Consider the following 13,231-nt stretch of genomic DNA (forward strand, 5'->3'; position numbering starts at 1 on the left):
TCTCCTAGAATAGAATTCCTGGGTCATATATTTCATAATGGTAAAATCAGTCTTAATCCTGACAGAAGTAAACCTATCGACTCCTACCCAACACCTAAGAATTTAAAACAACTTTCTAGGTTTCTGGGTATGTGCTCATATTACTCGAGATTCATTAAAAGCTTTTCTCAGATTTCGGAACCTTTAAATTCTTTAAAAAGGAAGGGCGTTCCATACTTATGGGGACCTTCTCAGGAGGAGGAATTCAAAACACTTAAAGCAATTTTAGTATCTTCACCTGTTTTGAGGCTACCCGACTTCGAAAAACCCTTCACGTTGCAGACCGATGCCTCTGGCACGGCTGTGGGTGCGGTCTTGTCCCAGGAAACTTTGGATGGCAGCCTAGCACCTGTTGCTTACGCCAGTCGTGCCCTGAACCTCCATGAAAAGAACTACTCAACCTTTGAACTGGAGGCTCTCGCTGTTGTGTTTGCCTTGGAAAAGTTCAGAACTTACTTAGAGCATAGAGAATTTTCTCTTTTTGTGGATAATAGTGCTCTTTCCTGGTTGATGAACCACCCCAGGCAAATTGGAAAAATAGCACGATGGATTGCCTTAATAAACACATTTAAATTTCAAGTCAGTCACATTAAGGGCAAAGAGAACGTTGTTGCAGACTGCCTCTCTCGTTTGTACGAGGAAGACCCCACAACTCCCCAACAACATGACACAAGTTCAACAAACAAACCCAAAAATCCTACCTCAAAATGTTTAGTTCTTTTCTCTCTACCAGAAGCCTTCCAAGACATAAGAGAACATCAAGCCCTAGACCCAGAATTAAAAAATATAATTAAGTCAATTAAGTCTGGACAACACCCTCCAAACTATGAAATAATTGATAATGTCTTAGTCTATAAAACCCCTTCCCAGAGCAGACCGCGTGTTGTTGTTCCCAAAAAAACTACACCACATGCTATTTGCCATGTATCACACGTCCCCAGTTGGAGCACATTTGGGAATCTCCAAAACACTAAATCGGTTTAAAAAGAACATTTTACAGTTCCGATCTTACTACAACAATAACTAACATGGTTAAATCATGCTTGCAGTGCCAGCGCTGTAAGCAAGCCCCAAACACAAAATATGGTTATCTATCGTCTGATCTAGCACAAAGACCTTTTGAAAAGATCATGATTGACTATGTTGGTCCTCTCCCTAGAACAAAACGTGGTCACCAGTGGCTACTAACCATTGTAGACGCGTTTAGCAAATTTTCTGTCATGATCCCAACTAAGAATTCAACAGCTTTAACTACAGTAAATGCCCTTAAACGAGGCCTATTTTCCTACTTTGGGTTTCCCCAGTCTATTGTCTCCGATTCTGGCAGTTGTTTCAAATCTCATCAGTTCAAAAACATGTGCGATGAGCTTGGGATTAAACACATTAGGACTTCTCCTTATTACCCGAAAAGTTCGCACGCTGAACGTGTGAAACAAAAATATCGGAGTTGCCTTGCGAATTTTCCACCACAAAGACAATACTCAGTGGGATGAAAACCTACATTATTTTCAAACCGCCTTTAATTCTTCTAAACACGAGAGCACTGGCACATCACCCTCTGAAATATTTTTGGGATACACTATCCGCACTCCTTTGGAAAATAAATGGAATCTTGACCAACTTCTAGAACCTAATTCTGAACCAAGAAACATGGAACAGAGATGGAGTAAAGCTCTAGACAATCTGATCCGTGCTAAGGATAAAGTATCCAAACAGTATAATAAAGGTCGAGCACAGGTTCCCTTTAGAGTGGGTGATACAGTTATGTATCGACTATTTAACCTGAGTAATGCACCCAAACACATCTCAGCCAAGTTGCAGCCTATGTGGTCTAAACCTTTGGAAATTGAGACCTTTACTTCCCCTGTAACAGTTGCCTTGCGTGACCCAAAAACCAAGAAATTTGTGAGGTCAGCACATGTATCCCATATTAAAAAGTGCATTCTCCCAACTCCACGACAATGATCTGCCACTAGATATTTCCTCTATTCCGAAAAAGCCATTGTGATATTAGGTTTAATTTGAGTTTATTTTCATTCTTCTTTCTTATTACACCTTACAAATAACATTTCCTTTTCTTTTTCTACTCTTCTTTGTGACCCTGCATTGGTGGCTCTGCCTGGCACTGAGGTGGATTTGGCTAAGGAGTTCACCTGCGTGTGCTCTCCTCTTGCTACCTGGTGTTGGGTTTGGCAATTCTGATGTTTGGTCCAAACTGTCTACTATACACTTACACGGGGATGGGTGGTTATGAGATCTGCCGTTTAAATTTTGTTTGTTTGAAGTATTTACAGCTTCCTTGATTTAGCATTTATTTATATATTTTTTCAGTAATCTATAATGGGAGCAGCGACAGTCTCATTGCCTCCTATGCGCAACCCCAAACACACTTCATTAACACATCTTTAACTATCTCTATCCTATTAATTAATTTTTTTTTTTTGTTAAGTTATAACTTAAGGCATTTAGGGATAGAGAATAATTTGTATCGATAAATGCTTTAGAACCGACATTATTTAGCATTTCCCTTATAGTCGACTGTTCAACAAAGTTTTCTCCTATATACAACTAGGCTAAAGCTATAGCGAAGCACTCACGCCAGTTAGTCAAACCTTATTTATTGCTATAAATGTTTATCTCTGTGTAATTTAGTGTTCGTGTATGGTTTTTCGTGATAGATATTACTTTGTATTTTCGAGCATGCGTGTTACAACCTTATAATGGTCAGTTATATGTATATTTATTTGTATGTGTTAGTTATACAGAGTGGTTATCCTATCCACATATTAATGGTTATTACCAATCATTTCCTGGCCTATTAACTCTGAGCCAACAGGAGTTTTTTTTTTCTCTTGAGTTATTGTTTGTTGGCCCATTCCTTCTCGATCTGAACACTCCATTTAGGGAATACTACTCGCCATATGTCACCAAACAATCTTGAAAAACTAATAGGGTAGATAAGTTTAAAGAACTTGTTAGCAGACCAATTCTCCTCTTTCCTTGCCTCTTATGACTGTAGTCACTAGGAGACCTCATCATTTAAATTTGGATTTATTTCTCCAATGGCCATTTCATCTTTTCACCACCTTTCCTGTATTTCAAATATTGAAAGAATATGAACAAAACAATGAATTGTATATGTTCTTCCAGAGAGGTCATGGGGACCTTTCACTCCCTCTCATTCTGCGTCCGGTAGATTGGCTTGTTGGCAGCAGGCTTGTCTCCCGCTGCGGGAGGGGGGGAGGGAAGTAAGGGGAACAGGACTAGGATTATGGCCAGCTACGATGGAAGAAATATTCTATGAGTTACACAAGAATAAAATTTCCTTAACTTCTCCTTTCCTACTTGGCCTATTTTTGGAGGGAAGTCTGAGTCTGATGATGGGGCTGAATGAAGGTCGTGATTCTCAGTCAAACACGGTTTCCAGAATACTGATTCCTTTTACCTAGACTATCTTCTATAATTTAATTAAACTTTTTAAAGAAGCCCAACCTTAACCTTGGAAGAGTTAGAAGTATTTAGCAGGTATGTGACATATTGGTGATAGATAGATCTTAGTTGCTTTCCACTTATGGGTTGAAGTTGTCTGTGGTTGAGGACTGGAGCTGTTCAGCGAGAATGGGCGCGGTTTCTGCACCGCCTTTCTGCATGGTAGTGTTATTTGAATATTTTAGTAAACTCTGCGTTCTAGTTTAAGATTTTTGGCTCAATTTAACTTTAACTGGTTCACTTCCAAATAACTTTCCTCTCACCCTTTCTACCACTCTTAATGGCTAAGCCTTCGAACTCCTCGGAGAAGGAGGGGAGGATGCGGCGAGTGCCGCTACAGTTTTGAATTTGGCGCGCGTTATCCGTCTGTTGCCGCGAACGCTATAGCCAGCTGCGCCGACCTCTAGCCTTTAGCTCAAACAATAGGAGCCTCCTACCATCCGGAATTCTTCCGGACAGGTTCTGGTAGGATGGTTCCTGCTAGGTTTTCAGGCTGTGACCGGAGGTTGTGCACACAGTGAGTCGTTGTGCAGCTTTCGAGCAGGGTGGACCGGGAGAAGTTAGCGTGGGTGGTCTAGATTTTAGTAGTATTTTGTTAGGGAACCTTTCGGAACTATACCCAAATTATTAGTATTTATTTAGTCATCAAAGCTGGTTAGGTTTTGGAATAGACGGAATCTAGTGGCGGATCCACGGATTATTCCTCTATAAGGTCCCACCTTCCGGTCGCGACGCCACGAGGTCGCAAGACTCATGATCCAGAAAGACTCACACAATTGAGGACAAAAGGATTATCATACCTAATACTTTCTGATAGTCAGGCTGCACTGAAGGCACTGGATACCTATTCGTTTGATTCGAAAGCGGTCTGGGAATGCTGGAATGCTCTAGCAGAGCTGGCAACAAATAACAGAGTAACACTCGGTTGGGTACCGGGTCAAGAAGGTATTCATGGGAATGAAAAAGCGGACATCCTCGCCAAAAAGGGAGCAGAATCCACATTGGTGGGGCCTGAGCCAGGTTGTGGGATAGCCTTCTCCAACATTAAAGCTCTGGTCAAAGATTGGGAAAAGGGGACAAGACACAAGAATTAGAGTAGAGCCTCAGGTTTAAGACTATCCAAATTGTTTATCTCTCCTTACGCTAAAGGGTGGACAGCTCTCCTAGACCAGAATAAGGAGGATATAAGACTGATATTAGGAATGTTGACAGACATGGCCCTCTTAGGAAGCACCTTATGAAGGTAGGCCTTAGTCAGAGTAGCAAATGTAGACTCTGTGGAGAAGAGAGGAGGAGTCAGCGGAGCACATTTGGTTGGATTGTCCTACCATCGTAGAGACCCGGAAAAGATACTTGGGAGCATATCTCCTCAGCCCCAAGGACATTAGAGAACAGGAGCCCTTAAATCTGATAGGTTTTTGCAAAAGCCTCGGTCTTTGAGGGCACAAATTAAAGTAAGGGAGGCGCAAAGGTCCTTTTTAGGACTAAGCGCGGGGACAAACTGTCCTCTTCCCTCAGGAAGGAAAAAAAAATACTAATCATACAAAAGAAATGTATTAGGACACTGGCTAGTCTCCAACCTCTTGAAGGCTGTAGAGAGGCATTCAAATCTCTGAAGATTCTCACTGTCATTTCACTTAACACTCAAGAAGTGTAATAATGTATGCTGATGGGGAAAATCTTCCAAGAAACAATCATGTACACCACTACAATACCAGAAATGCTGAATTCTACAACCTTCCAGCACATCCTCTGAAGCTTTATGAGCGGAAACTTTGTACATGGGTGTGAAGCTCTACAACCGCCTACCACCTCACCAGTTGTCCAAAAGAGGAAAGGAATTGAAGACCCGCTCTACATGAATGGCTTATAGAACGCCCATTCTACACGCTAGAAGAGTTTCTGCAAAAATCCTTCACCTAATGTTAATGTATTTATGACGCTATTTACAGTCTCAAAGATTGTAAATAAAGATATTCTCATTCTCATAAATTGGAGTTTGCTGCTATTTTTGAAACTTGGATAGAAACACTGAGAAATTCTTTCTTCTCAATACTTTTGTAAGAGAAATTCATTTTGTTGTAAGATTTTCTGTATTTACTGTTGGTCTGGTCATGGTTCAGTTTTTGTCACAGTTTGGCTGGCTCTCAGGGTCAACTCAAGGCTCAGTTTTTGTGTGGTGGCTCGGAGCTGTATCCCATTCTCTTTGTTTTGAGTTTGGGTACCCATCAGGTAAAACTATATGATATCAGAGTTTCTCAGTCACAACTTCATACAATAGACTTCATAGCTGTGGAAAATGCTTTGATCGTGAACCTACAGTTTTCCCTAACGTTAAGATTGATTTTTTCAACGAGGTCATTGATAACCACAGGTGACCACCACACCACGAGGGTGTGGGGAAGTGGTGTGGTTGATGAGCGGCATTAGTAATTTCAACACAAAATAATTGGCACCATTTATAACTGCAGTATATCTCATAATCTTCTCCATACACAGAACACAATTCAGATGAATTCCCACTGATTGTATTCTCTTTACCAAAAGAAATCTATCCAAACTATGTACTTCACAGTGAGCGGGTGAGTTTGTTGTGGTAGACATTTTGAATGTAGCCTAGAGCACTTAGAATAATGTGACTATCTTCACTATGACACTACCACATGTGTACTGAACAAAGTTACACAGCACCACTAACCCCACACACACCGCTAACCCCACCCATTCGACAATCAGATGCCTCAGCAACTTAACTTTGGAACAACTCTTGTATTAAAATTGAAAAGAAGGAAATTTATTGTGAATTGATTGTCTGATTCAAATTGACCTATATAAAAAGAAAATAAACTAACCACTTTGTTAATAATTCCACAATGTTCTTGGCCTTTCAAAATATTACAAGTTTGTCAATCTTAGCCTGTGAAGTTTTAAACAAACAAACATACAATCAACTTTCCTTTAATATCCTACATCGCAGAATTTTCACGAATGTCAAGATACAAATTTTTCCAATTTTTCCAAGTATTTTGAAACATCTATAACCAAGAAGTGTTAGTTAACATACATTCATGAATTTTCGAATAAAAATAATCATTAAAACATAATAATTTTAAGTTTCGAGAAAACCGTTACACCTTAATGACACTTACCTTGACAATATAATCACAGGTCATAATGGAACACGGGTGCAGGTTGTATACAGGGACCACAGGAACTGAAAGTTGTTGAGTGAATGTCTTTGAGTCTTTGCCGCGGACACCGCCAATTGAGAGTTCCACCAGGTCCACAATGTTTGTCTCCGTTTTACTCTTAGGTACACTAGCCTTCCATTTGATAACCTAAACACACCAAGCACTAAACTGTACAACAGTTAACAAGAAACAGTTCTAATTGTTTAGTAGGAAACTAGTCTTTTAGAGGTGAATATGTATGTGAGAAACAGCACGGAACTGAGTCCTTACCCCTGCAAGATACCACCTCAGTTTGCAATAGACATAAAACAATAATTTGTTTCGTGGAACTTTCTAGGCTTTAAAATCTCGAGACACAACTTTCATAGCATACAGGGTGTTCAGTAAAAGTGTTCCAATAATTTAGGATTTTTTTCTACACATAAAGAAGAGCAAAAGAAAAATTCATATGAAGGTCTATCTGTCTGTATGTGCTTTTTTTATAAAAAAATTATATATTTTGAACCAGTTAAGATAAAGATATAAAACTTGAGAATTATATTAACCCTTTGAAAATGAAATATTAACAAAATGATTTTACCTGTTTCAAAATGACGGATGTTATGGTCAGTATTGAGTTGTTTTAAACCCTTTGGCTGCTAAGAAATTTTTGACATGTTATCCCAAAAGTGCTCAGGTTTTTATCGGATTTTATCGCAAAAGTGCTAAGCCTAAAATGGTGAATTTGTAGAGCTTTACTAAAAAAATCATAAGTTCCTCAAATTTGAACCTATTTCATTCATTTATGTTTTGTTTTGTAGTATAATATATGTAAGAAAATAAAAAATAATACATTTTGAAAAATACAAAACTATGTAAACAAATAAATAAATATTTTTTTCAACTTGGCACAGAAAAACATAATTAAATTTAACTTTTATTTTTTAAAATACATTTTTACCTAAAATCATATGTTATTTTGAGTACATACTGAAATTTTCATGCAAAAAATATAGATTTTTACTTATGTAATGAAAAAAACACAAAAAAACTTACCCTGTGCTATCTAGATCACAGCTGTTCTTGCTGTTAGTGTACTATAAAACAACCAGCAAATACAAGTGTTGTTATTATTTTTAAGGAAAAGTAAACTTATTCAACTGTCATTTACCGCACTCAGTGTGTAAATAACGTAATATTTAGTGCTGAAAAAACAATTCGCAACAACGAAATATCGTTTTATAGCATATTTCGGAACAAAGGCCAACTACGATATATCATTACATAGCATTTTTCGGCACGATTACCAAAAACGACATATCGTTGCATAGCAGCCAAAGGGTTAATGGAATAATTTACACGTCCGCCATTTTAAAACAGGTTAAAAGTATTTTGTTAACATTTTATTTTGAAAGGGTTAATACAATTTTCAAGTTTCATATCGTTATCTTAATTGGTTCAAAATATATAATTTTTGATAAAAAAAAAAACACATACAGACAAAAAGACAGAAGACTAAAGGTTTTGGTACATACCAAATGAGGACTTCCACACAAAAATACTCAAACAAGAACTAAAATCCGCAAAATGTGAAATATTGAACTTAAAAACTACAGTTGAGTTGCTTCAGTCTGATAACAAAAACTTGTTACTTGACGTTGAAAAACAAAGCAAGAACCAATGTTTAACCTGTTTTCCATCTTTGTCAAACAAAAATAAAACCGAAAATGATCTCTCATGGTCAAAAGTAAAAAACCCCAAGCCCATTAAATAAAAATACTACACCTATAAAGCCACCAGCTGTAGTGGTACCCCAAACTGATAAAGGTCAACTTCTAATCTTTGCGTATAGCCATGGAAAAGGGCTCAGTCATCTCATACGGGCAAAGACCTCAGTTAGTGTTTCTGCCTGTGTTCGCCCAGGTGCAAGACTCAATAGAGTTGTTGAGGAGTCAAATTCAATGTGTAAAAACTTTACAAAAAAAGATTGTGTCCTAGTAATTGGTGGAGCAAACAATGTAGAAGTAATGGGTGTAAAGCGTATTTTAGAAGAACTTAAAACTGTCACCAACTTCCTTAGCCACAACAACTTGGTACTGGGTAGTTTGCCCATGAGACATGACAAGCCGAGCTTAGACCTAAAAGTTTCACAAATAAACTTGGAAATAAGAAACCTAGTAAAGAATTCCTCCACTAACGTGCAGCTTTTGCCCCTCGATGATCTTCCACGCCACTATTTCACTGCTCATGGCCTACATTTAAATAAAAAGGGAAAAGTTAGCGTATCTGACATGGTTCACAAATTACTTATAAACATTAAAAATGATTTCTGTTCAACCGCAACCACTTCAAATCCACCTCAAGTAATTGAAAATGAACCAAAATTTAATAATCCACCTCAAGTAATCGAGAATGAACCAAAAATTGATTTAACTCACACAACCACTCCAAACAGTACTCTAAATTCTTTGCTTTCATCAAAACCTTATTTTACCAACAACCAACAAGAAGAAGGTACTATAGTAGTACAAGAAAACCATATGAGTCTTGCCATCGACGAAAACCAAAAAGACAACACAGTAGGCTTTGCCCACTGCATCTCGGCAGATTTTCATTTGGTTGCAGTTGTTTTCAAAAACAAGTTTGGAAAGCCTGAAACATCAAATCTGGTCGACAGTCGGTTCACTCTACAAAAGATTGATGATGGAGCTGTTGTGTACGGACTTGTAACTAAAGCTATATATATATCACAAAAAGCCTACAGCAGCTGACTACATCTCCGCATTTAACCAAATGACCAAAGACTTCAAAGAGAGAGGACTTGAGAGACTTATATGCTCGCCTTTGGGTTGTGTTAGGGACTGCCTGCCTCCTGATCTTTTTATTCACAAGCTTGTTGAATTTCGTTTGACAACCAATGCACAAGTTTTTGTTATCACTCATGGCATAATGAACAACCATATGGGGTGCTGCGAAACGGACTATCACATGAGAAGTTTGTGGGTTGTTTACGCCAGCTAATTTTATCTTCTTTAAGTCAAGAGCTAAAACCTCCACCGTCAACACCTGACCTAAACAGCTGTCTGTCTTTCTCACCAACTTCAACGTCTTTTAATGAGAGGAAAGATGGCCCGACAGATGTTCCTGACATGATGGAGATGAGGTCTTTTCCACCACTGCCTGCATCTGCCGCTGTAAACCTCAGCGGTGACCAGCAAGTTATGGATGTGGAAACTGGTGACAGCTTGAATATGGAGGATGATGCCCTGAATATGCCTCAAGAGTCAAGTGAAAGTGTTGTTGGTTTCAGGAAGTCAGTGCTCAATATTTCAAGTGAGGTTGGTGAATTGAGTGATATTAACCCTTTACTTGGTTCTTCTACACCTGAAGCAGCGATGTCAAGTGTATATCGGAAAAAATTTTTTAAGAAAAGGAATTGAACAAAAACAATGTAGGTTAAAACTTGGTAAATTAGAAAATGTAAAAAATTATTATCTTCCATCAAAATGTACAATACCTACCTACGAGAATTGACCTTTTAGAAATTGCTCTTGTTGAATTGAATCCCGATGTTGTAGCTCTTAGTGAGCACAGTTTGAACGAAAATGAAATTTCTCGGCTAAATGTATGTAATTACTCAGTAAGTTCTTTTTTTTGCCGTTCTAAAACTACACGAGGAGGGGTTATGATGTTAACTAAAAATGGGATCAAAAGTAAAAATATAAGTAAATTTTCAATTGACAAATTAATAACTGAAAAGGAATTTGAATGTTGTGTTTCAGAAAGTACCATTGCAAATGTTGATGTTGTAATTGTTTGCCTATACAGATCTCCAAATAATATAGTCTAATCAATAACTTTTTTGAAAAACTGGACCAACTTCTGAATGTTCTCTGCAATAACTTTAGTAACATTATTATCGCTGGGGACATCAATATAAATACGGTATTTTAAATAATAATCTGACTTTAAAAATTTTTTAGAAATATATTAACTGAACATGGAGTGTATTATGCAGTTAATTTTCCAACTAGATTTAGTAAAGAAACTGCAACATAATTGACAACTTTATAACCAATATTGATAAAAACTATATAAAAGTGGAGGGGATTATCACAGCAGTATCTGATCATGACAGGCAATTGATGGAAGTTGGTAATTTTTATGATACAGATAGCAATAAACATAAGACATATAGAGAATTAACAAGAAAATTTAGCGAAAGTAATATTAAAACTTTCTTAAAACTTTTAGGATCGGAAAGTTGGATAGATGTTTATATGTCTGGTGCCAATGACAAGTTTCGTACTTTCCATTCTATTTTTTTGCATTATTTTAACATTTGTTTCCCTAAAGTATCTAATCTAAGACCTAATTGCATATCCAAAAACAATTGGGTGACAGAAGAGATTAAAAACGAAAGAACAGATTTAATTGAGCAAGAAAAGATATATAGAAAGAACAAACAAAATAATAACTTAAACCAGCTAAAAATTAAAAAAAACGTGATCTTAAACTAAAAATTATTCAAGCTAAAAAAAGATTTTTTGATAACAAAATAAAATGTTTAAGTAACGTTAACAAAACAACCTGGAAGTTAATTAACATGCAAACTGGTAAAAATAAGAATTTAAAAGAAAACATTATGTTGCTTGATAAAGAAAACTGTGGTTGGATCCAGGTAGAGTTTGCAATGTTTTTAATAACTTCTTCATCAATGTTGTGGATCAGCAGATATCCCATGGTGATGAATATAGAAGAAGAAGAAGTAAACTTATTCAACTGTCATTTACCGCACTCTGTGTGTAAATAATGTAATATTTAGCGCTGAAAAAAAAATTCGCAACAACGAAATATTGTTTTATACCATATTTCGGAACAAAGGCCAACTACGATATATCATTACATAGCATTTTTCGGCACAATTACCAAAAACGACATATCGTTGCATAGCAGCCAAAGGGTTAATGGAATAATTTACACGTCCGCCATTTTAAAACAGGTAAAAGTATTTTGTTAATATTTTATTTTGAAAGGGTTAATACAATTTTCAAGTTTCATATCTTTATCTTAACTGGTTCAAAATATATAATTGTTGATAAAAAAAACACATACAGACAAAAAGACAGAAGACTAAAGGTTTTGGTACATACCTTCATAAGAACTTTTTTGCTCATTTTTATGTGTAGAACAAAATTCCAAAGCATTGGAGCACTTTTACTGAACACCCTGTACATACATTTATTTTAAATATCATTCACACTTGGTAGCACAGACAATATGATTCAAGATTCAAGATTCTTTATTTGTCTTTAAACATATATAAATGCAATTGACATCGTCAGAATATTCATATAACTAGCCAATACCAAATCCCTTAATTTCTTGTATACAAAATTGTTCAATAAGCCTATAATAAAATAAATAAATAATTAAAAACTAATGTACAACTACAATAAATAAGTTCATAACATAACAACAATAAATAGAATATATAAGAAGTAATAACAGAGAATAAAACAAATAACAACTTAACAAATTTGTAACGGTGGCGTCAAAATTGAAACAGGACAAATGCTCATCAAAAGGCTTTGTCCAATGAGAAATAATAAATAAACTTTAAAAGAAACAAGAAAGATAGAAAAAGTAGACTAAAATTTTATTTCACTAGTGTCACAGGACAAATACTCGTCAATTGAATAAAAGGCTTTGTCCTTTAACCAACTACTAATAGAAGTTTTAAACTTGACAATACTAACTCTCCATGCGTTATCAGGCAAGTTGTTGAAAAGTTTAATTTCCATGCATAAATGACTTTTCTTAGTTTTTTCCAGCCTAAAATTTACCATATCTAGCTTGCCTTTGTTCCTTGTATTATAATTATGTATATTTTGTCTGAGCTGATATGTTTTCTAAATTTTCTTTACATTTTAATAAACATGAATATATATACATACTTGGCAGAGTCATAATTTGCAATTCTTTGAAAAGGGGCTTGCAAGAAGTTCTGTCAGGTAAACTTTTAATAACTCTTAGCGCCTTTTTTTTGCCATATAAAAGCTTTTTGAGCAGCGCTACTATTTCCCCATAACAAAATTCCATACATTAAAACTGAATTAAAGAAGGCATAATAGGCTGTCATGAGCATATCCATGCTAACACAGAATCTTAATTTTCTAAGTAAGTAGATGACTCTTGCCAATTTTTTACACATCATTTGCACATGTACATCCCAGCTTAGCTTACTATCCAAATATATTCCTAAAAGTTTTACAGGGTTAAAATTTAAATCATCATAATTATTATTATCAAGAGAGAGAAACATATATTCTCTGTTTTATCACGGTTTACAACTAGAGAATTAGATCTGAACCATTTATTTGCATCATCTAGCAGCCTCCTACGATTTATCAATAACTGGTCTATTTTTTAATTGCTACTCACTAGGGTGGTGTCATCACATATAGTACAGAAAAAACATGGTATATTGTGTGCAAAGTCATTCACAGCCACTACAAACAGAAAAGGCCCTA

The 13,231-nt window shown here is 36.2% G+C and overlaps 1 protein-coding gene across 1 annotated transcript in view; it reads right to left on the minus strand.

Moving 5' to 3' along the window:
• LOC124366341 (arrestin domain-containing protein 2-like) overlaps nucleotides 1–13,231 on the minus strand; it is a 40,967-nt gene that overhangs the window by 13,120 nt on the left and 14,616 nt on the right. The window contains exon 5 of the mRNA XM_046822826.1: nucleotides 6,678–6,866. Coding sequence (XP_046678782.1) covers nucleotides 6,678–6,866 — 189 coding nt within the window. The remainder of the gene's footprint in view (nucleotides 1–6,677; nucleotides 6,867–13,231) is intronic.

This window comes from Homalodisca vitripennis, chromosome 7 (genome assembly GCF_021130785.1).
Source record: "Homalodisca vitripennis isolate AUS2020 chromosome 7, UT_GWSS_2.1, whole genome shotgun sequence".
Lineage (NCBI taxonomy): Eukaryota > Metazoa > Arthropoda > Insecta > Hemiptera > Cicadellidae > Homalodisca > Homalodisca vitripennis.